Source organism: Chanos chanos, chromosome 15 (assembly GCF_902362185.1).
Source record: "Chanos chanos chromosome 15, fChaCha1.1, whole genome shotgun sequence".
In the NCBI taxonomy this organism is placed as follows: domain Eukaryota; kingdom Metazoa; phylum Chordata; class Actinopteri; order Gonorynchiformes; family Chanidae; genus Chanos; species Chanos chanos.
In genome coordinates this window covers 10388055-10409464 of record NC_044509.1, presented here as the reverse complement: position 1 = coordinate 10409464, position 21410 = coordinate 10388055, and the positions used below count along the sequence as shown (strand labels likewise).

Here is a 21410-nt window from a genome sequence, read left to right as displayed (position 1 = left end):
CCCCCTAGCAGTACACAGAGCACACCTATTCCTAATCCTGTCACATCTTTATTAATGGTTCTCTAGCCATTCCTGTAATGGAGTTTTTGCACCTTCATTTTTTGTGTGTGTGTGTGTGGAGTGTGGAAAAGAGGAGAAGAGGAGGGTGTAGGTAAAATGTAAAAAAAAGCCACGGCGGCAGCGGTGGTCGGTGGCGTCACCGGTGTCTGAGAGCGTTCCAGTACGACGACTCCTCCGGACTGGCGCTCGCCTGTCTTTCCCGGAAACATTCTCGTATCACTCATAAGAAGAGAGCGACATTTTTTTTTTTCTTCCCCGGGTTTTCTCTCTGATATTCACAGGACTTTCCTTCAGCGGCAGATCTGCATTCACATATGCCTTCAGCGCTTTGTTACAACTAATACAGCATTGAGATGATCTCACTCTGCCGGGGGTAATTCCCCTGCACATTCATTTTTAGGGACAGACAGAAAGGGGAAAAAAAAAAAAACCCCAAAAAAACCTCTTGTTAAAAGTACATGCAGCGGCCCCCTGGAGGATGCCAGCAAAAGCAGAAGCAGTAGAAAGTACCTAGAATGCCAGCCCACGTGTTTATCTTTTATACAAATGTGACTGCGAGGAAGTGACACGTCGGGCAAGGATCCGGAAACTTCAAATGGAATTTTCTTCTCCCTCCTTAGACTTAGACCATAAAATAATATCACTCCTAAAGTTTCAGTCGTGACATATTGATACTGTATTTCCGGGCTAAACTGAAAGTTATGCTGTTGAGATGACTATCTGTGGGAGCAGTCAGGAACAGTTTTGCTTTCGTGTTTCGGTCATGCCTTGTTTATAATACTTTGATGTGGCTATTTTTAGCTGGGTGTGTGTGAGGCCTTAGATGCCAACCCGCCTGCTGACATCATATGGCTGAAGAATGGGAAGCCCTTGGTAGGAGATGGCACAAGTAAGTTTTGTGTGTGTGTGTGTATGTGTGTGTGTGTGTGTGTGTGTGTTGCCCTACATTAACATTTATATCATGTATTTTATCTGCTACATTTATTCCTATAGCAGATAATTGCAATGAGACCACCAGCTTTAAAAATGAAAAAGAATTGAAAGGGAAATCAACAGAAACACAAGCTGTTGCAAGTAGATCTTCAAAAGATTAGATAATATTATGCAAGGCTTTACATTAAAGTTCAGTGGTTTCCTGCCTAAAGTAAACACTTAGAAGTTACTTAGACAATGTCAACAGTGCCCCCTAGTCAGCACGTAGCGACAGTCTCCATGCTAACAGTAATAAACTCGAAGCACCATTAGGGGAAGACATGAATTAATAACAGAGGAAGAAATGAATGAATAATAACAAGTCTAGACTTCCCGAAAACCTGACCACTTTAAAGCTTACAAGGTAGAGCTAATAGCTTCACAGAATTTTATGAGAAAATGACAGAATTGTGGGAATAGAAATGTCATGAAGAGAGCGTTTCAGCTCAGTTCAGTACTGAGCTGAGTATTTTCATGTGTGTGTTTATGTTTTCTTGTGTGTGTGTGTGTGTGTGTGTGTGTGTGTGTGTGTGCGCGCGCGCGCGCTGATAAACTGTGTGTTCGTCCCACAGAGATCATAATCACCCCAACGGTAACAAAGGACCCGAGCACAAAGCTGTCCTCCACTTCCTCAAAGCTGCAATACACTGCAGAAAAGGATGACGTTGGCTCCGAATTCTCCTGCAGTGCTCACCACAGTCTGGGAAACCAAGACTCGGCTCCAGAGAGCTTCAGCATTCACTGTGAGTAGACAACAGCACCCCCTGCAGGGCCGGCTGACCTCCCTGCCCTAATGACCTCATGCAGATTGGAGAGCCATGTCATATTGATTTAGTGCTCGCACACTAACTTCGCTCGCGCTTTGACAAGCAGACGAATGGTCGTTTTGTTTCCTCAACGTTGAAGACATCCACCTTGTTTTTCTTCTCTCGTCCGTCTCATGCGATTTGACTAATAATGTCCCAGCTTTGGGTTGTTTTGTTTTTTTTCTTGAAACGGTGGGTTTATACTCGAAAGAGAGGCGTGGCTTTGTTTCCGCGCGGCTAATCCAGGTAACTCGAGGTTACTCGAGTTCATTAATAACTTCATTTGCCCTGAGATGGAACTCATCATTTTGAGTTATTTATTTCTTTATTTATTATACGGAGACTTGTCGGACACAACACCCATAATTGGGTCTGTCTGGAGCGGCACTCATTGAGTGCTGAGAGCAGATTTGTCCTGCGCCTCGGGGTGCAGAAGCAATATGAGACGCTCTACCGCTGCATGCGAGGCAAAGACGTGCCACGGCAAATGGCTCGAAAAATGAAGGCGGCTGGCCCTCAGGGGGTCTGAGCGAGCGATAGCAACACAACCGAGACACCCTTCCCCAGTCGCAGCATATGCGAAACACTTACAGCAATCAACCTGCTTCTAACTCAGTCAGTCTCTCGCTCTCTCTCTCTCTCTCTCTCTTTCTCTCTCTCTCTCTTGCTCTCTTCCTTATTATCTCTTCCCTGATATCCCATCATATTGTCCTTTTCTCTTTGTCTTGTTTTATTCTTTTTACCTTCTTCTCTCTGTCTATTTACCTTTTACTCTCTCTCTACCTTTCTAATTTTTTCTCTCTCTCTCTCTCTCTCTCTGTCTGTCTTCCCCTTTTTCTCTACCCATCTTTGTCTCTCAGATCCGACTGAGGAGGTGAAGCTGCAGGTTCTCACACAGGGTCCCATTAAGGAAGGAGATAACGTGACACTGAAATGTCAGGCGGACGGCAACCCTCCTCCCACCAACTTCAACTTCAACATCAAGGCAAGTGGGCTCTGTCATATGTCGACAGCTTCGACTGAGCCAGACAACCAGCAGGGTTAGCTCTTTCTGCTCTCCTGAATCCTGCGTGCTCTCTCTCTCTCTCTCCCTCCAGCACCTGTCTTCAGGCTGCCTCAAACCATTCCTGCCCTTTCCTCTTTCTTTCCACCCCCCCGTCTCTTTCTCTTTCTCTCTCTCTCTCTCTCTCTCTCTCTCTCATGCTTTCTCTCACTTTCTGTCCCTCTTAATCTGTCATTCTCTCTATCTCTCTCTCCCACTAGGGCACCAAAGTCCCCGTGACTGGCTCGGACAGCTACACTCTGACTGGGGTCACACGGGCAGACAGCGGCGAGTACAAGTGCTCTCTGATGGATAATGACAAAATGGAGGGCGGCCAGAACATTGTTGTGAATTGTGAGTGCCCGCTTGGTATTTCCTCTTCACTGCGTATAGCGTCCATCTACGCATACAGCATTTCCATTTTACGAACGAACAGGCGCAGAGTCGAGATCCTTGAAACTTTTCTACTATTTCACAGTTTCCTTTATGTTACAATCTCCACCACGAGAGAAAAGAGGAGTAATCAAATTTATCTTCAAGAGGATTAAGAGGAGGTGGAAATGGGGTGGGGTGGGGGGTGTGGGGGGGGCTGGGCGGTTGGGAAACTAATTAAGAATTTCTGACATGCTTTGACCAGACAGACCATGGCAGAGTGGAGTCCTATGTGAGGCCTGATAAGCTTACATTCTGCTCTCATTTAATTACTCCCTCTCTGAGGTGTACGCTTTGGCCTGTTTAGTTCAAACAGTCTCCTAAAAGCCAAGGCTGCAAATTATAGAGATGCCCAGAATAACATGTCAAATGTATTTCATGCTACTGCGTCCCAGTGTCTTACTCTGAATACGAACATCTAAATTGAGTGTGCGGGGAGCTTGAGACAATGATTTTATGGGGAGTGGCTATGGCTTGTTTGGGGGTTGGTAAGTGATATCTGGGGGGAAGCTGCTTGAAATGGATTGTAGTGTACTGTGGGGGGGTGGGGGTGGGGTGGTGGGGGGGTGGGGTGGTTTGGGGGGGGGGGGGGGGGCGTGCTCTGGTGAGCAGCAAGGTTTCTCCTGCCATTGATAAGCTGGATAAATGTATGTGTGGAAGATGCCTGCAGTGTGCTGATAGCAGTATTCTTTTAACTATCCACTCTTGCCTCACCTTCCATCTTCACAGACCTGGACTTCCGCCTCAGTCCCTCGGGGAGGGTGCTGAAGAACGCTGGAGACACCCTGGAGGTGGTGATGGAAAAGAATGCCTCTGGCGATGCCAAGGTGATATGGACCAAGGTAAGAGGATTCGTTCTGAAGGGGTTTTTTTTGTTTTGTTTTCTTTTCTTTTTCACTCTTAGCATTCCGTCCTTCCAGTGTCGTAAGTGACCTTGAAATGGAAATTCAGTACTTTAAGGTCACTGCAAGCTAACAAAAAAAAGCTGTCTCCTCCAGGACAATGGCAAGCTATCGGAGCCACCTGTGTTTGACAAGCTGACGTACGCTGACGCTGGCCTCTACGTGTGTGAGGTGTCTGTAGCAGGATTGAAACGTAGCGGGTCCTTCCATCTTGTCGTAGAAGGTAGGAAACTCAATTTCTCTTTAACTGGTGGATATCCACCTGTTTGGAGCCCAAAACAAACCAAAGATGTAAATTTGCAGCACTGCAAAACCACATCTTGTAATTTGATGAAAGGCATCGTTGTGTGTGGATTGCTTTTTTTTTTTTTTTTTTTTTGTAACTGAATCATGGAAATTTGGGTTTTATCTTTATCAGGTGTTCCTGTGATCACAAAGCTCAGCAAAGAAATTAGCGCAGATGGCCAACACAAGGTCCTGACCTGTGAGGCAATGGGATCGCCACAGCCGGACGTCCAGTGGAGCGTTAACGGCACTGCTGTAAGTCACTCATCGTCTCTCACCAAAACTAAGCACTTAAAGGGCTGACGAGGACCAGCGACAGAGAGCAAACTCACCACCGGGGCTTCACGCAGCTTTCACGAATGAAACAACTCTTGAATCCAAGTATGAAGAGCGTATGAGCGCGTTAGCAAGTCTTTGCTAACAGTCGCTTGTTTTGTTTTGTTTTTTTTGTTCCTGTAAGTCTGTTTTCGAAAGAAACTGTTTAAAATTGATCCATGAGTTTTGTAACTGGAGGCTCACTGAACTTTGAAAGACTCCTGAGTGATTTGCTCTGTCGTTATTCCTGCTGGCAATTCTGAGTGACAAGCAGCTCAGAGTTGTGGTTGTAAACTTGTTCCCTCTGGCATGGAGAGACAAGGCAAGCCTTTGTCTATGTGAAAACCTGTCTGCTTTATTCAACAGGGGCAAAGATTTTTGCAGGTAGCTCACGCTGTTTCCGAAGTTTTACTCATTAGCTGGTTTATCTCCCCTGTCTTGTGTTTTTTTTTTTTCTTCTTTTTTTCATTTCTCATGACACATCTGCTGCTCCAAAATTCTTTCCAAACGCTTGTCATTGCGAACGAGAGGAGACATGTTTCTCCTTCGGATTGTCCTCACAAACACCCTGACAGCAGACATGATAGCAGATTCTTATAAATGAGAGTACAGGGGCTGGGATATGTGTACAGCACTTGTTTATCTGTTTTTTTGTCTGTACTGGTATGTACATCTTTGAGTCTTAATGGATCAACTTGTGTTTTTTTCTGTGAACGTTAGATAACACTGCAAGTCATCGTACGAGCGTGTGTGTTCGTCTCTAAGTATGCTGTTCTTTTATTGTGCGTGTGATTGAGTGTCTGTTTAGAGCAATGCGGCAGTGGAGATGTAATTTTGTGGTGGGGGAGGGGGGAGAGGGGAGGGGGGGGGGGCGCTAAGGGGAGGGCTTAGCTTTGTTGTCGAGCAGAATGATGAATGTTTGGAGATGTGCCATGTTCTACACCAGCTCACCTGTCACTATGTCATTTGCCATCAAGCTGACACACCATCAAAGTTTTGCCTTTCCCTCCTCAAGAGCTTCCAACCAGTCTGGAAACCTGCTGGAGAAAAAAGCACAAAAAAACAACAAATCAAGCAGGCGTAAAAAAAGGCTTTTTTTGTTGTTGTTGTACAATCATGCAAGATGAGATAATTTAGTATTGCTGTAGTGTTTCAAGTCCGTCCCCTTTCTAAACCCACATAAATGCTGCCTTTCTGTAGACAACAACCCTCCACAGAGAGCACTTAGCCGTATTTGCTATCCGAGATACAAGTCTGGATTTGCAGCCTGGGGTTATGTTGAATGTGTTACTGCATTGTGTTTGTTGTAATTATATGCTGACACTCGCACAATTCAATGACGTGTTGATAGTTATTTCCATCAGATGCCTTCCCTATACTTAAATACTGTGAAAATCTTACAAAAATAGTACTCACTGTCACAACAGAGGTTTTGAAATGAAATTCTGTGTTCCCAAAGTTAAGACTGGTCCCAGACAGCAGACACTCAGGGTTTGTTAGTCTAATAGTGTTGTAATGAGAGTGGTTTTACGCATCGTAGAGTACTGAGTGATGTGTGTTTTAGTGAATGGGTGATTATTAGCATTCTTAAGGCTGACCTTGCATCCGTTTGTGCCTAAGGCCCGTTTCCCTTCAGCGTTTCGCTTAGCTTTTAAAGAGCGCAGTAGGGAGGCAGATCTGTACTTCCCCCTGGTGTGTGTATCCTGAGTTGCACTGTGCCGATTTAGCTCATCACACTTAGCAGCACAACCCAGTTGAAACGAACTGCTACTGATTCGGGGTTGCTTAGGAACCACTGTCCTGTCTTTCAACATCACTCTGCAATCCTCAGCGGTTTCATTACTGCCTACAGTTGGAAATAAGCAGCCCTCTCGCAAATCAGTTTACTGTAACTTCTGGGAACAAACGGCCTCATGTGAACTATGTCTCTGTTAACTGCGATCTTTCATAAAATGCAGTAGAATGCTCAGATAGGAGAGTCAGCAGTTTGAGGACGGGGCAAACATAATACATGCAGGTGATAACACATACTGTTGTAATAGTAATGTAATATAATTTGGTTTTTCTCATTTTTGTTACTTTCTTTTTTTTTTTTTGCCCAGGGGGAGAGCAGCTACTCTAACGGAAAGGCCACCTATAAACTCTTGGTGGTGCCCAATAAAAACATGACCGTCCACTGCCAAGTGAGCAACAAACTGGGTGAGGACTCAATGGCCATCCACCTGTTACCATGTAAGTACAGACTAGAGCTCCGTCAAGTGGCCTGGATCTGCTCCAACATTAACCATCTCTTCCTGCTGAACTACTCTCCACCTCTCATTCCTTCCTTTCAAACACGCCGTACACTCCACAAAAATACCCCCCCCCCTCGGTTCCTTAAGGTGTCTAACAGAATGCTCACGCTAAACACTGCTGTGCTCGCACACAATTTTGGGGGGTTTGTTTCGATAAATCTTAACCCGTTAACCAAACGAAATCCTTAAGACTGAAAAAAAAAAAAAAAACTCGAGTGTGATTATTTGGAGGTGTGTCTAAATTGCATCGTCCACAGTGCACAAGTGGACGTTTTTTTTTCTGCTACTTGCCTTTAGGTCTGGTTTGGGTCTGTTTGTCTGTGTCGGGGTGCTTGACTCTATCTTTCTCCTGCTCCTTCTCTGGGTCTATTCTGCATGCTGGTGTACTTCCTTATAACTAAGAACTGATCATCAACTTCTCGTTTTACAAATCTGATTATTAAGCTTTGAACTAAGGTTTGATTTGAATTGTAGTCATCGGTACCACAGCTTGGTGGTGGGCTCACGGCTTTGTTTCGGATTTATTTATTTATTTAGCCTCTGAAAAAATAAGTACAAACATTTATTTCTTGTCACTGGAACTTAACTTCATTTCGTGTCTAATTTCAGTATTTGAGGAAGAGCAAAACCCATCCCAAGGTAAGATTTGATTGTTTTCTACCGTATTTTTATTATATTGGGGGAAGAGGTTTACTCTCACAAATCATCCCGAAAAATGCACATCTCTCAGAGGATGAGAATGTGTGGTGTGGGCACTTGAAGTTTCCTGGGTGTTGAGGAGAAGACGCGGTGAAACTTGAAATGCCACGCTGTGATTTTTGAAAACTTTGGCTGCGTGGGAGGCCTACATTGAAGTTGCGGAGGGATGTTGTCAAGCATTCCGGCATCAAGACAAACTTTTATCTCTGAACTTCTTTAATCTTCCCTCTAATCTGTCATCCTTTTTTTTTTTTTTTTTTTTTATGAAAAAGGGAACGTTACTTTCAAAAGAAATCATACGTCTTAATTTACATTAGTCAATAACATCATATTCATCACTTCTCATTTTGGCCAAAAACCCCCCCCCCAAAAAAACCTTACTTGCTCAGGTTCTCAGGTTCTCTGTGAGTGATTCCAAAGCGGTGGATAACCTCGTCTACTGCTGAAAGTTTCTTGGCGTTGTGATTGTTCACACTGTTATTTCGCTTTTGCACAGATAAGAACAACGACAGCGACCAGTCCAAGCTGATTGTGGGTGTTATCATTGGGCTCATTGTGGCAGCTGCTCTTGTTGGTATCATCTATTGGCTCTACGTGAAGAAAACAAGGTATTTTTTTTTTACTTCCGTGCACCTGGTTAGCATTACTAACGATAAAACAAGATTGGAAAAGACAAAGCAAGATGTTGATAGATGCTGTGTTTGATAATGTACAACAAGGACTTGCCACCTATAATTTTCATCAGTGCGCTGATGCCTAGATCCTTGTGTTGTTGTTGTTTCTTTGGTTTTTTTTTTTTATTGTTTCTCATTGTCGTTGTCTCCGGTGCACATGAAGGAGAGTGTGACAAACGAGATGTAGAACGTGTCGCTCTCCTGCAACCGTGCAGCTCGTTTTCTGACACGGTCTAAACGCAGGAGTTTAACGAAGATATCTTTCCCGCACAGACAAGGCAGCTGGAAGACGGGAGAGAAGGAAGCCGGCACTTCGGAGGAGAGCAAAAAGTTGGAGGAGAATAATCACAAAGCAGAAGTGTAGAGCAGAGCCACCGGGGAGGGGGAGGGCCGCGCTAGACGGAGGGGCGAAGAAGGTAAGGGTTTCACAAGAGTCGTCACCCCAGGTTTTCCCCACGAGGGAGGTAATACCGAAATCAAGATATCAAACGTCACTTTTGGCCTGTAGAGATAACACTCCTGCCATCAAACAATCCTTGATTACGGCAGTCGGTAAACCAGCTGAGTCATCTCGCTCTCGGCAGGACACAGCTGTTTCTTTATGAAGTCTGTTGACAGTGACTGTTTTAAAATCGGAATGCACATTAGTTTATTTTCCTTTGACTTTTTTTTTTTTTTTTCCCAGGGATGATGCCGAGAGAGGCCTTGTCACATTGAACACGCTGTGCAAAAAAAAAAAAAAACTTCACACCTTTGGACTGATGATCTTCGAAACGTAACGAGACGCTCCGCGCCTGGGCGTCCTCCGTAGGAAACCATGTATTAAAAAAAAAAGGAAAAAAGCATCTCCGAGGCGCAGATGAATAGTTTTCTAAAAAAAAACATACTGTATACATCTCCCACTATCTATGGGTAAAAAAAAAAAAGAAAGAAAGAAAAAAAAAAACAGCTGTGTTTTATAGTTAGTCTGCACTGAAGGCCGCAATTTGTTTTTATTTTTTTACTCTGTGTTCCCTGGCGAATGTTCTCATTTCAATGCACATTGCTGGAGTGATGGAACTCATTTACCCTTGTTTTAACTTCAGTCGAAAAAAACAAAACAAAAAAGGATGTAAATTCACTGTAGACTTTCTAAAGCCTGTGTAAATATGCCACAGCAAGCATGTTTTCTCTGCTTGACACCAAGAATACTGTATTATTTCAGACTGGTCGGTCAAAGAATATTAGCTGAGAAACCAACTGGTTCCTGTAAGGATGACTTTCACTGCTGTTAATCCAATGTTCTCCTTAATAACACTTGTTTGTTTGTTTTTGCTTTTAAATTTTTTTTTTTATTGAATTTCATCATATTGTCCCTCTGTAGGTAGTTCTTTTCAAAAATCCATCATGGAATCCTACTGTATGAATTGTGTATGAAAATCTGCTATAGATGCGAAGCACATGAGAAGCACACGTTTCATTTTGATTGGCGGCTTCAGATGACAAGTGAATGACAACGTAGAGAGTGATCAGTCTTTCTGTTAGATTTCGTAACGCTAGCTAGACCCTCACAATTCCCAGGTTACAGCTCTCTTCCTGTACCCGAGGAAAACCCAGTGTGAATCAGGAGAATCCCCTCCTAAGAGAACACCTGGAGATAGAAACCCCGTGACTATTGAGTGTGTGCGTGTGTGTGTGTGTGTGTGTGTGTGTGTGTGTGTATCATGGAAAACAAACTGCCATCCCCTTTCTTATGCCTTAAGTGAGTATTAAGTCACATATTTTGCATTGGGACAGCGTAGTGCATTTGGTAATGATCAATGTATTTAATGTGAAACTTCTTGAATGTCTCCAGATTTTCCCTACTGTTTTTACTGTTTGGGGGGGGGGGGGGGGGGCGTCACATTGCTTCATTCATGACAGCAACATTCTTGTTTTCTTTCTTTCTCTTTTTTTTTTTTCTTACGTCGCACAGACTACAGACTTCAGAAGCTACAAGCTCATTTAAGCAGAACTGGGTTTCAATTTAAGTTGTTTTTTTTTTTTTTCACTTCCTCTGGGATTCTTGTCCTTTACTTTTGTGTAACATACACTTGTTAAAAAGTAGTTATGATTAGAAACATCAGTCTGTTCTGGGTAGTCTGTGGAGAATTCCTGTAAATATGTGAAATCTGAATGTTCCGCTTGTGTTTGGCTATTTATACAGTGTGAAAAGGTTAGCTGTGATCCAGCTTAGTCACTATAGGTAGGCATATTGAAATTTGACCCTTTTTTGTAATTTTAAGCTTCAAAATGTATGACTTTCATCTATTTGGGAGATACTATACAGAATGGCTACATGTGTTGCTTGAGACGTTGGGGAAAAAAAAAAAAGAATGCTGTTTGAGGTCATTTTTTTTGTTTTGTTTTGTTTCGTTAGTTTTATATGGTCTCTTTGAGGGGCATTTTGTTTAGATATTACGAAAGAAACATTAATTGGCAAAATTATGTCTCTTGCATATGTATTCATTTTCAACCATCAGGTTAGCAGTGAAACCAAAGAGGGTGAGAAAAGAAGGCCATTCGAGTATTGTAAATACTGACCTTTTGTTTTTGTACTTTTGTTGAGAATAAAGCGTACATTTTGAAGAAAACATTTTTGATGTTTTTGTGGTATTTGTATATTATTTTGTATAACACACAATTATTCACTCACATAAAAGCACCTGTTAGAAAAAATCAATCACATTTTGCTGTATATAACACACACCAAAAAAAAACAGCTGATGTTAATACTGGCTTTTATAAAACATTTTTTTTATCACAAGAACAGATTATAGATTACTTTAATTACTGAACAATGAAAATAATCTTAAGAACTCCTTGGACGAAAGTATAAATTAATTGCACACATGAACTTTTAACATGTTCCACAAGGCATTTTTGACAAACAAAAGTTTTTTTGAAAAAAAAAGAGAGAGAAAAACAGAGAAAATACAAATGCCCCCTCCCCTCCCCACATAAATTTCCCACCCATCCATCCATCCATCCATCCATCCATCCATCCACCCACCCACCCACCCACACACACAAACACCTGAAGGCCACTTGCTCCTGGGTAGGCCAAATTTGAGTCTCCACTCAGTTCTAGACTTTCAAGTTTAAGATAAGAGAGAAAAGACCAGTGCAAAATAAAGCTTCAAGTTAAGAGTACAAAAAAAAAAAAAAAACAACAACAAAAAAAAAAACCAACCTGATCAAAGAAAAAAAAAAAAAAAAATCATACAACCAGTAACAGGATTAGAGCTGGCAGCTGCTGCAAACAGGGCAATGCAAGGCCTCACACGAGCATCACGTGCAACTAACACTGACACCAACCTTCAGCTATGTGGTGCCACGCAGACGCTCTGCCCATTGGCTAACGAAACCTGCTTTTAGTCTCCAGAGGTCCGTTGTTTCTAAATAAAAAGGGGGCAGGTTTGTTAGAAATCCACGTTTAGCATTAATCTTCCAACGCAGAGGACGCGGGGGGGAAAGCCAGCGGAAATTGATATTCAAGCGACGGAGCGACTTAATAAAACAAAACATGGGGGAAGATGGTTTGATTTGCGTAGGAAATTGCTCGCTTGTTATTCATGGCAGTTTTCACAATTACGAGTCGACGGCGGTAACTGATTGGGAGCATCTTTTCCTGATTCAGGGAGACGAGAGCGGATTCAACGCGGCAGAATTTCAGATTCCCCTTCTCTTGTTCCGAACATTACAAATGCTAGTCGTGTTATCGGGATCTATCTTTATCTCATTATCGGAGTGGGGGGGGGGGGGGGGGGGGGGGGTGTGATGGCAGGGTTAGCCGCCTCCTTAGGGGAGGCCCTGTGGCAGAACAGACTCATGAACAAGTCCTATCCTTCTCATCCAGAACTAATACATTCAATGAGAATGATTTCTTTCGTAAATGACTCGAAAAATTCTACACGGGATGTCGCCAGTGATCCGGAGAGCGAGGAACATCAGAGAGCTATCGATCTGCTCAGCTTAACTCTCTCTCTCACTCTCTCTCTCTCTCTCTCTCTCTCTCTCTCTGTGTCATCATACCTCTTGCAACAGGAGGGAGCCACACACAGCATCCACTGCCTCTGGCCCAGGGGTGTAACATTTGCTCAGTTCATTTACACACAGTAAAATGATGAACGTATGCAAAAACAAAAGCTGTGACTGGTTCATAGCAAATACACCGACCAATCAGTGGCGACGACAGTCATTCTGTGTGAGCGGAAACCTCACATGTAAAAGGCTCTTTTCAGAGCCTTAGAGAGTTTCTAATGCTCCAGACAAAAGCTGGTCAACACTCAACGCTTTCTACCTCAAACACACACACACACACACACACACACACACACAAACACACCCATACTTTAGAATGCACTGAGAGATGATGTGATGGTGAACATTCGCCTTGATCAGATGAAGAAGACAGATCAGGTGTACGATGACTCAACACTTTTATACCTTTTTCAGAACTCGCAGGGCTCTCACTGCAAGTTTGGATTCCGAGTTAGCTGAAAGAAAATGAAAGAACAAAGAAAAAGAACAAAGACCAAGTAAAGAGGAACAGAGAGAGAGGGATATATAAATGGAACAGAACCATAGAGGGAGGAGGTCAGCCTTGAACAGTGTGGGCGAGCTCTGTGGGGCCTGGGATGGAGGTGGAGGTGGAGGTGGAGGTGGAGGTGGGGGGGGGGTTGAGGCTGGAAACAGTGGTAGCAGCAGCAGCAGGAGCAGAGGCAGGGCAGGGCAGGGCAGGGCACGGCAGGCGGGCGCTGGAGGCAGGGTTCGCCCGCACAGACTGGCATCAAAACACACAGGCACCAGCAGCAGCAGCAACAGCAGCAAACCCACCACGTGGCAGTTTACTGTAAACAACAAGCGTTTTTGTTTGTTTGTTTGTCTATTTTTGTTGTTTTTTTTTCTCTCGTTTTTTTTTTGTTTTGTTTTTTTTTCACAGGATTCGTGTTTTCAAAAATATCGACGGGTTCTCCTCGAACCCCACAGGTCGAGTCTTTAGGGCTAAAAATGCTTGGCTGCCTTTCGTTCCTTTGCGTCTCCGGGCGCTTGTTTTTTTCTTTTCAGTCTCGCGGCTTTTTTCCAGTCTCAGGATTTTGAGCCAGCCCAGAGGAAGAGGAGGGGGGGGGGGGGGTGGGGGCGCAAAAGTGAACGCCGCGGGCAGGTTACCTCCCCCTTCCCTCCCCCCCCCCCCCCCCGAAATGTAGTCCCAACGTGCTCCGGTCCAACCTCACCAGTCTTTTTTTTCACGTTTGTGTTTTTGGCTACAGGTTCAGTCTGGGGGCGACCAGAGCAAACTCTCGTAAAATGTCCCGCGCCACGTCCACTTTGTTCTGAGCGATCATCAGCGCTCTTTTCACGTCCTCGAAAGAGTAACCTTCGCCCATGAGCTTGGCGATTTTGGCGTCCAAGTTCTCCTGGGCCGAGTCCTGGCCGTGGACCTTCCTTTGTTGGATGTCTGGGGGAGTTTTTCTGGGCAAGGGTTTTGGCGGCCTCGCCGGAGCCTGCAAACAGTCTCCAGCCACTGGAGGGAAAAAAAAAAAAAAAAAGAGAGAGAAACCAGAAACGCCGCTCTGATTAAGTGGATCGCCAAAGGACAGATGAATGCAAAATGCCTCTAATTGTCAATTCTAATACGTTCAGTGTATTCACTCATGCAAATGCTTTCCTTATGACGTTGTGCAGCACTCATTGTAGTAACAGCGGTACCTGATGTGGGGGGCAGCTGATCGTACTCCTGGGACGTTCTGACCGGAGGCTTCATGTTGTCTCCAGTCTGTCTCCTAACAGGGGGCAAGGGTGCTGATCCACTCAAAGCATCCAGGAAGGCATCTGAGAATTAGAATGAAAGCACAATGAGGCCTATATTCTCTATAGAGGGCGGTGTGTACATGCCAGTCGGGAGGAGTGTCCCCGTGTAGAGTCTGTGTAAGAGGGTAAAGAAAGCTTACCGGGGTTGAGCAGGAAGTGGTCGTGTCCAGAGCTGGGTCGCGCCGGGCGGGGACAGGATGGAGAGGAGGAGAGCTCTGGAAAACTGTGTCTTATTGGAGGAGGGGGAGGGGGCTGGGACGGCGGGGGCATGTTAAAGGGGTCCTCGGCCGGGGAGGCTGAAAGAGAAGAGAAGAGAGGGCGGAGCGCTGAGAAATAAGTGTGAGCTTCCAAAGCAATACTCGTCTACTACCGCTGCCTGCCACTAGGAGGAGTTCCTGCACCACGCAGTGGGAGAGCAGACTGTGTCTGAAGCTGGCCCGTCCAGATTTAGGATGTTTCAAAACTCTCTACATTACATCAAACATTTTTCTGAGAGTTATGTATTTATTAATTAAAACCACACAATTCTTTAAGACTGGCCATTGGCAAGCCAGTGTTTACGCTGTTTATCTACTAATGCCTACAGACTTCCATGAAACTTCTAGCTTAGTTTATGAGTAACTTTGATGGGTAAATATCAGTGCTCATGAAAACATCTGTTGTATTGAATATTATGGGTATATGGCCAGGACGTGGATGTAGGCAAACAAGAAACAATCTGCAAACTGTTTGGCAAATCATCTCTTCCTCGTTATTATACGAATGACTCGCACACATGCACATACACACACACAGCACCAACACACAGTCTCTAAACCAGATCATTAAGACAAAGTACGATTTCACAACAACTGTGTGTAAGTGATGTAATACTAATTGGTCCAATCCGATGAAAGGGGGTCGTTTTCAAAACACATGCTCACAGAGTTACGTTCCAGACTGTTCGAAGGGGGACTGACCGTACAACACCACAAAAAAACCCCACATGCCTCAAGCATACAGTAACGAATAATTAGCAACCAAGGCAACCAATCAGAAAGGACATCAGGCATGGCTGCTGAGACGGGCTGGGGTGGGGCTGGCTACCTTGCGGTGGCAGCAGAATGTCGTAGTCTGAGGGTGTCCTGTTGTGGAGTGGACAGTGTATGGACCGTGCCACTCCCGATATCAACAAGCCCGAGTCAAAAAGATCACCTGAGAAACACAAGACAAGGTTAAACTGATCTGCTACTGAGGCCCGATGCATTCTGGGCGTGTACCGCTTCTTCACACACATACACACAAACAAACACACGCACGCACACACGCGCACCTGCACACGCACTCACACGCCCACGCCCACGCCCACTCGGGAACTCAGGAAAAAAAAACAATCATGCCCCACGCAAAAAACCAGAACTCAAAAAACCCAAACGCCTGACCTTCACCAATGTAGAATGACCCTAAATTCCCGCAACGTCACACACACACACATGCAGTCGCGTGGGCGGACGGACGGACACGCGCATGCAGAGAGTGACTGTGAATGTGGAGACAGACGGACGGACGCACACGCGCATGCAGAGAGTGACTGTGAATGCGGATGATGTGTGTGAAGGAGAGGTGAGGGGAACGCGTCAAAACAAACACACACTTACTGTGCTCAGGAAGTTTGTGCTTCTTTCCCTCTATAGAGGACTCTGAGGAACCATTCTCCAAACCCCTACAAAAAGACAACAACAAAAAAAAGAGAAAGAGAGAGAGAGAGTGAGAGAGAGAAAGTGAGTGCAAAGTAAAACCTTCATCTCGGTGCATATGAAGTATCTTAGTTTAAATAAAAGCACTCAGGATGCTGCTATGTGGTAGAGAGGTCTAATACTGAACTTAGTGGCGATACTTATTTCATAGACTTTGACTGTACTCTTGGTTTGGTTTGTACTCTTGCCCGTGTTGGAGGCTGCTTTGGATAAAAGCCTCTGCTAAAGGAATGTAAATGTAGGTGTAAACCGCACAGGGCGGCGTGAGGAGAACGGCACCTGTTTGGGATGCGGACGGAGATGCAGACAGGCGGCTGGGTCAGACAGATCGGGTGCGATGAAGGGATCTGATACTCGTCCTCCACGCGATCCGTCAATAAACGTGGCCTCTCTGGACACGGGTTACTCAGAGGGCTGGAGTACCTACGGGGAGAGGAGCACAGGCCTGCGTCAGCGTTTTAAACCGGACACGCTCTTCGTCGCTCTGTCGCAATACACTGAAATCTCATTCAGTTTGGGAACCGGTCACATGGTACTGGGTGTGGAGAGTGGACTTCAACCAGCGTCTTCGGGGATTACATACGTCAATGTTTTGACAATGAAGTAACTGCAGAACACAACTGAACTAAGTTACTTCAAAAACGAAGCAGTCTATGGAAATAAACCACATGTAAATACTCTGAAGAAAATCCCTTGTAAGACTCAATTATTTTTCACTATCTTCTCAAAGCACGTATCACGTCTACTGTATAAGCATGTATCACATCTACTGTATAAGCCATTCTATGTAGCGAACACGTTACACACTGAGCTTCTGTTTCGCATGGTTTCTCAAACTTTCCTCGCGCGGTGGAGGCCTTGACACCTACACTCTCCTCAGTCGTTACGTGCTGAATCACTCTGTGTAAACATTTACACTGGAGTCTGGATCCTCGGCCATTTCAACTCCATTACAGAAGTCCTCAGACAAGCTGACTCATTGTTTAGGGAGTGGCCTCAGCTTAAAAGGTTTGGCATTCAGACTGTATCCTATGCTCATCTGACTTTGAAAAAGCCAGACATCAGTTAACTGTGCCAATTTGGCTTCTTCACAGCTAATGTAGATAACTGACGCGCGGAAGCAAGGCCCTTGTAATTACTCCGTTGTCCTCTAGAGGGGGTCTTGAAACACAGTTGTCACCTTTAGAAAATCAACTACTCAAAATCTATGAGAGAGTCATAATATCAAATGAGGGATATTGCGTATCTCTCAGATACGGTAGAGGTTGTCGAGAACTTTCCAGAGGTTCATGAAGGGAGTATTTGTTTCTCAGCTCTTTAACACCACCCATGCGCAGCAGTGTTAAGGCTGCAGCTCTGGGGAGGTAGAAAACAGCCCAAACACAGCAAACAGGTTCCCAGTACAGATGTGCTGCTCCTACTTGGACGGAAAATGAGCTCAGCCATTCCATGAGTGCGGTGAGCAAAGCGTGTTTCGGGCAGTCACAAAGGGCCCAGTGTGTCTTAAGCCAGAAAGCCAAGCAGTGTACACAGCTGTACACAGACCACTTCAGCCTGTGGCCTTCCAGCCTTCCACTGGTCCATTCACACACACACACACACACACAATAGTAACCCCAGGCCTGCACCAGCACAGCACAACACAACACCAGAGCAGACTATACTATACACACCCTTTCCTGTTTCCATCTGCACAACACGGCAATACACCTGGGATACAAATATGCCATGTGAATAATGCCATTCCTGAAATAACAGATAAACCAGCATTCCTATATTTATTTTACGCGCTGACTGATTAAAACTGACGCGAACGCCCGAGATCAGGCAAAGCTTAGTTTGAAGTGTTGTTTACGCCTCGCTGGAACTGATGTGTTTTTTTTTTTGTTGTGGCTGTTTTTTGCCTTTTGGAGGTTTTTTTTTTTTCTTTCCCCCAATTGGACGCAGAAATAAATAAGAATGTTTTCTATTATAAACCAGCATCTGAAAATGACGTCCATAAGTAATGTTATTCCGCCCCGGCGGCGCTGGATTCATCTCCAACATTTCAGCAACCACTTCATATCACCTGGAGTTGTGTAAACAGGGTCAAAAGGCAGAGTAAATGGAGGGGACTGGGAAAACTTTGGGGGGGGGGGGGGGTTGACCCCAGAGGACACGGGCAAAGGGGTTGGCTCTGTCTAATGCCCTCTTAGGCCGGACAGGAAAGCCGTCACTGCCGGCTGTGTGTGTGTGTGTGTGTGTGTGTGTGTGTGTATGGACTGCTTTGTGTTTGTTTAAAGAGCAGGAACTCTTCAGATCCTGTTGCTCTTGCATAATTGGCGCACATGTGTGCAAACAGCAGAGGGGCTCTGGCCATGTGCTCTCTGTCAAAGCAGTGAGTGAAACACACACACAGATACAGACACACACACACAGATACACAAGCAGAGGTGCAACCCACTACAGCAGAGAAACACGCTATTGTACTAGATTCAGCAATGACACAAATAAGTCGTAAGTTTTCCGCAGCACTCAGACATGACACAGAAATAGTATAGTGTTACTTTCAGTATTATTCATGGAAAACATTATCTGAGACAGGATAAAAATCACCTCCATAAAAACCCACAACATCGTATGATCCCAATTAAACACTAAACTACATTTCAGACAAAGGAATTCAACCATATGGATCCTATGATACAAAATATAATCTTGCCCCGAAAAAATTAATAGGACAAAGAATATCTAATACGATGATTCTTTCCAAACATAATGCCGAACAATGTTGTGAGTGAGCGGCTTTGGTGAAGCTAATTAGAAAGGCTGTTTGTATTCTGAAGCTGGTTTCCTCTGGATGAAGGAGAGAGTCCAGATGGAGCTGGTTAAGAGTGATTGTGATCAGAGAGAGGAAGGACTCTAGTGAGGGTTAGAGCAGTACCACAAGGGAGGGGTGTGTAAATGTATGTGTGTCTATATATGTATGTGTGTGTGTGTGTGTGTGTGTATATGTGTTGCATGTGCATGTATCTCTCTGTGTGTGTGTGTCTGTGTCTGTGCGTGCATGTGTTTGTATGTGTGCATATGTGTGCGCGCGTTTGTGTATGTGTGTGTGCGTGTATCTGTCTGTCTGTGTGTGTGTGGGTATCTGCCTCTGTGTGTGCACACATGTGTTTGTGTGTATGTGTATGTGTGTGTGTGTGCGTGCGTATGTGTATATGTGTGTGTGTGTGTGCGTGTGTGTGTATGTGTGCGTGTGTGTGTGCGTGCGTGTGTGTGTGTGTGTGTGTATGTGTGAGAGTGTGTGTGTGTGTGTGTGTGACCAGAGGCTGCTGGGATACTCACTTCTGGCTGCTGGTGAGGGCGGGTGGGGGAGGGGAGTGGCGAAGAGGAGGCACATCGTACTCCTCGCTGAGCAGGAGACCGTTGGAGAAAGGCTGCGGACAAACAGACGCACAAACGCCCACAGCATTAGCTTAACGCACCAAGGTGACCTTTTTTTTTTTTTTTTCTTCTTTTTTAGCCCGGAGACAGACTGTCTTTCAGACAGGTGAAGCAAACAAGTTTCTCTCTAATGACTTCAGGACCCACGCCAGCCAGGCATGGGACCGGTGGACATCTGTCTTCAGTTCCTACCCCAGACAAACACATCTCCCCCGCAGCCTTCGAGATAATCATTACCTGGGAAAGACCAAGGGTCCCTATCTCATTTTATGTAGCTCTGGGCGACTGTACTTGAGCCATAACTAGAGAATTCCTCCATGACTGCAAAGGTAGTGATTGCCTTTTCATTAGGCTCTCTCCACAGGCAGGTTGTTTTTGTCTCTGGCCGGTCCAGTGGTGCTACCGGGTTAGTTTTATTAAAACAGGCCCTGTCATTCTCTGTAGTATATAACTGCTGGAGTTTGTAAGGGGTCAAAGAGGATCTTTCATCTCTCAGTGGAAAAGTTACACTCCAAAAAGGGGTGGCTGGATTACTTCTGTAGGAGGAGAGGAGGAGAACACGGAGGAGTGAGACTGAGTGACTGTGAATGTATGTGGAGGGTACAGCATCTGAAGTCTTTCAGAGTAAGAATACTGATCTAGAATCAGCTCCCACCGGTGCATCTAATTACATTTGTTAGGATTATGAAATGCAAAAAACTCTCTGAGAAATCGGACACATGCGACTCGTGCGCAACAGGGTTCATTTAAGAATAGACTCATCCCAGATGTTCTATACTGTGTAAAGGCAGACAGTGGACTGCCGATGTTCTAGCGGAGTACGGCAGAACGGCGGGTCTGCAGACTACACCATCTGTCTTTGGAAGATCTTACAAAACATTTTATGTAACGGCTCATCATCACAGCCCAACTGTCAACCTGCGATATTCAGCTAAATGAACAGGACCTGACCAAATACAACATCCGTAATGTTTTTTTTTTTTTTTTTTTAATGTCTTCGCATAGAGTTGATTAGGGTCAACGTGAACTCTAAAATTATTCCTAATTGCAGGGCCGTTTGACCAGAGACTGTATATGAGAACCCTTTCTCTATCATTGCCAGATTAGCTTCGACTCAGTGCACACGGTTCATGCTTCACAGAGAAACAGTAGCTTAACCATATACCAGAGCAGCTGTCTCTCCCCTGTACACATCTCAAACACCAGCTCAGGCATGGAGAGCTGTTGGGTTTTTTTTTTGGTTTTTTTTTTTTAGTTGAAAAGGCTACGTAAAGATAACGAAGCGCGAACTGTGGATTTGATCAATTCTGCGAAAGTCTATACGGTCCATCACTCTAGGCAAATCGTACTCAGTGCATGCATGACTGCGCAGCTTTGCATAACTTTGTTTTTTTCAGTGCCCACATCATTTAGAAACAACTCACACCTCGGAAGATGTTTAATGAGATCCATGTATAAATTTTCTTCTTTTAAAAAAAAAAAAAAAAAAAGTACAATTTATTAATGCACGAAGGAAGAGACGCATGCGCTCGTATCTCGTATCTATTTCTGTCTCTCTCGCCCCTTGGAGGTAAAACAAGAATCAGATAATCCCAAAGATCAAGTGTGTGAACTCCCTATGGCAATAGGTCTTTTCTTAAAGCGTTCATTACAAACTACTGCTGGATACCAGAGTCAAATTTGTAATTAAACAGCTGAACCGGAGTCATGCGAGCGTTACCATGCATGTGACTCAAAGGGTGATAATATGCTTTTGAAGCCCACTCTTACATCTCCCCCCAATTAAAATAATGGCCAAAGCAGACTCACTTAACAGGCAATCGAGGTGCAAACACTCCAGGCTGCCAAAATTCACAGCTCTGAATTCTGTGAATTTCTGTCACTGTTGCTAAGTAACAGAAACGAGCAAAAAAAAAGTGAATGTCCTCAAAGCTT

General features: G+C 44.6%; 2 protein-coding genes across 4 annotated transcripts in view; one reads left to right on the top strand and one right to left on the bottom strand.

Moving 5' to 3' along the window:
• alcama (activated leukocyte cell adhesion molecule a) overlaps positions 1-9224 on the top strand; it is a 29345-nt gene extending 20121 nt beyond the window's left edge. The window contains exons 5-16 of the mRNA XM_030792207.1: positions 862-949; positions 1605-1775; positions 2699-2823; positions 3102-3234; positions 4042-4154; positions 4311-4437; positions 4633-4754; positions 6917-7046; positions 7718-7747; positions 8304-8415; positions 8755-8897; positions 9167-9224. Coding sequence (XP_030648067.1) covers positions 862-949; positions 1605-1775; positions 2699-2823; positions 3102-3234; positions 4042-4154; positions 4311-4437; positions 4633-4754; positions 6917-7046; positions 7718-7747; positions 8304-8415; positions 8755-8845 — 1242 coding nt within the window. The 3' untranslated portion in view covers positions 8846-8897; positions 9167-9224. The remainder of the gene's footprint in view (positions 1-861; positions 950-1604; positions 1776-2698; positions 2824-3101; positions 3235-4041; positions 4155-4310; positions 4438-4632; positions 4755-6916; positions 7047-7717; positions 7748-8303; positions 8416-8754; positions 8898-9166) is intronic.
• A 4501-nt stretch (positions 9225-13725) lies between these two features.
• cblb (Cbl proto-oncogene B, E3 ubiquitin protein ligase) overlaps positions 13726-21410 on the bottom strand; it is a 52629-nt gene continuing 44944 nt past the window's right edge. For 2 of the 3 annotated variants that reach the window (XM_030792427.1, XM_030792428.1), the window contains exons 13-19: positions 19377-19468; positions 16329-16472; positions 15951-16015; positions 15400-15507; positions 14454-14609; positions 14212-14334; positions 13726-14026 (exon numbers count right to left, since the gene is read on the bottom strand). In XM_030792427.1, the coding sequence (XP_030648287.1) occupies positions 13767-14026; positions 14212-14334; positions 14454-14609; positions 15400-15507; positions 15951-16015; positions 16329-16472; positions 19377-19468 (948 nt within the window). In that variant the 3' untranslated portion in view covers positions 13726-13766. The remainder of the gene's footprint in view (positions 14027-14211; positions 14335-14453; positions 14610-15399; positions 15508-15950; positions 16016-16328; positions 16473-19376; positions 19469-21410) is intronic. The other variant, XM_030792429.1, reaches the window with a different exon arrangement.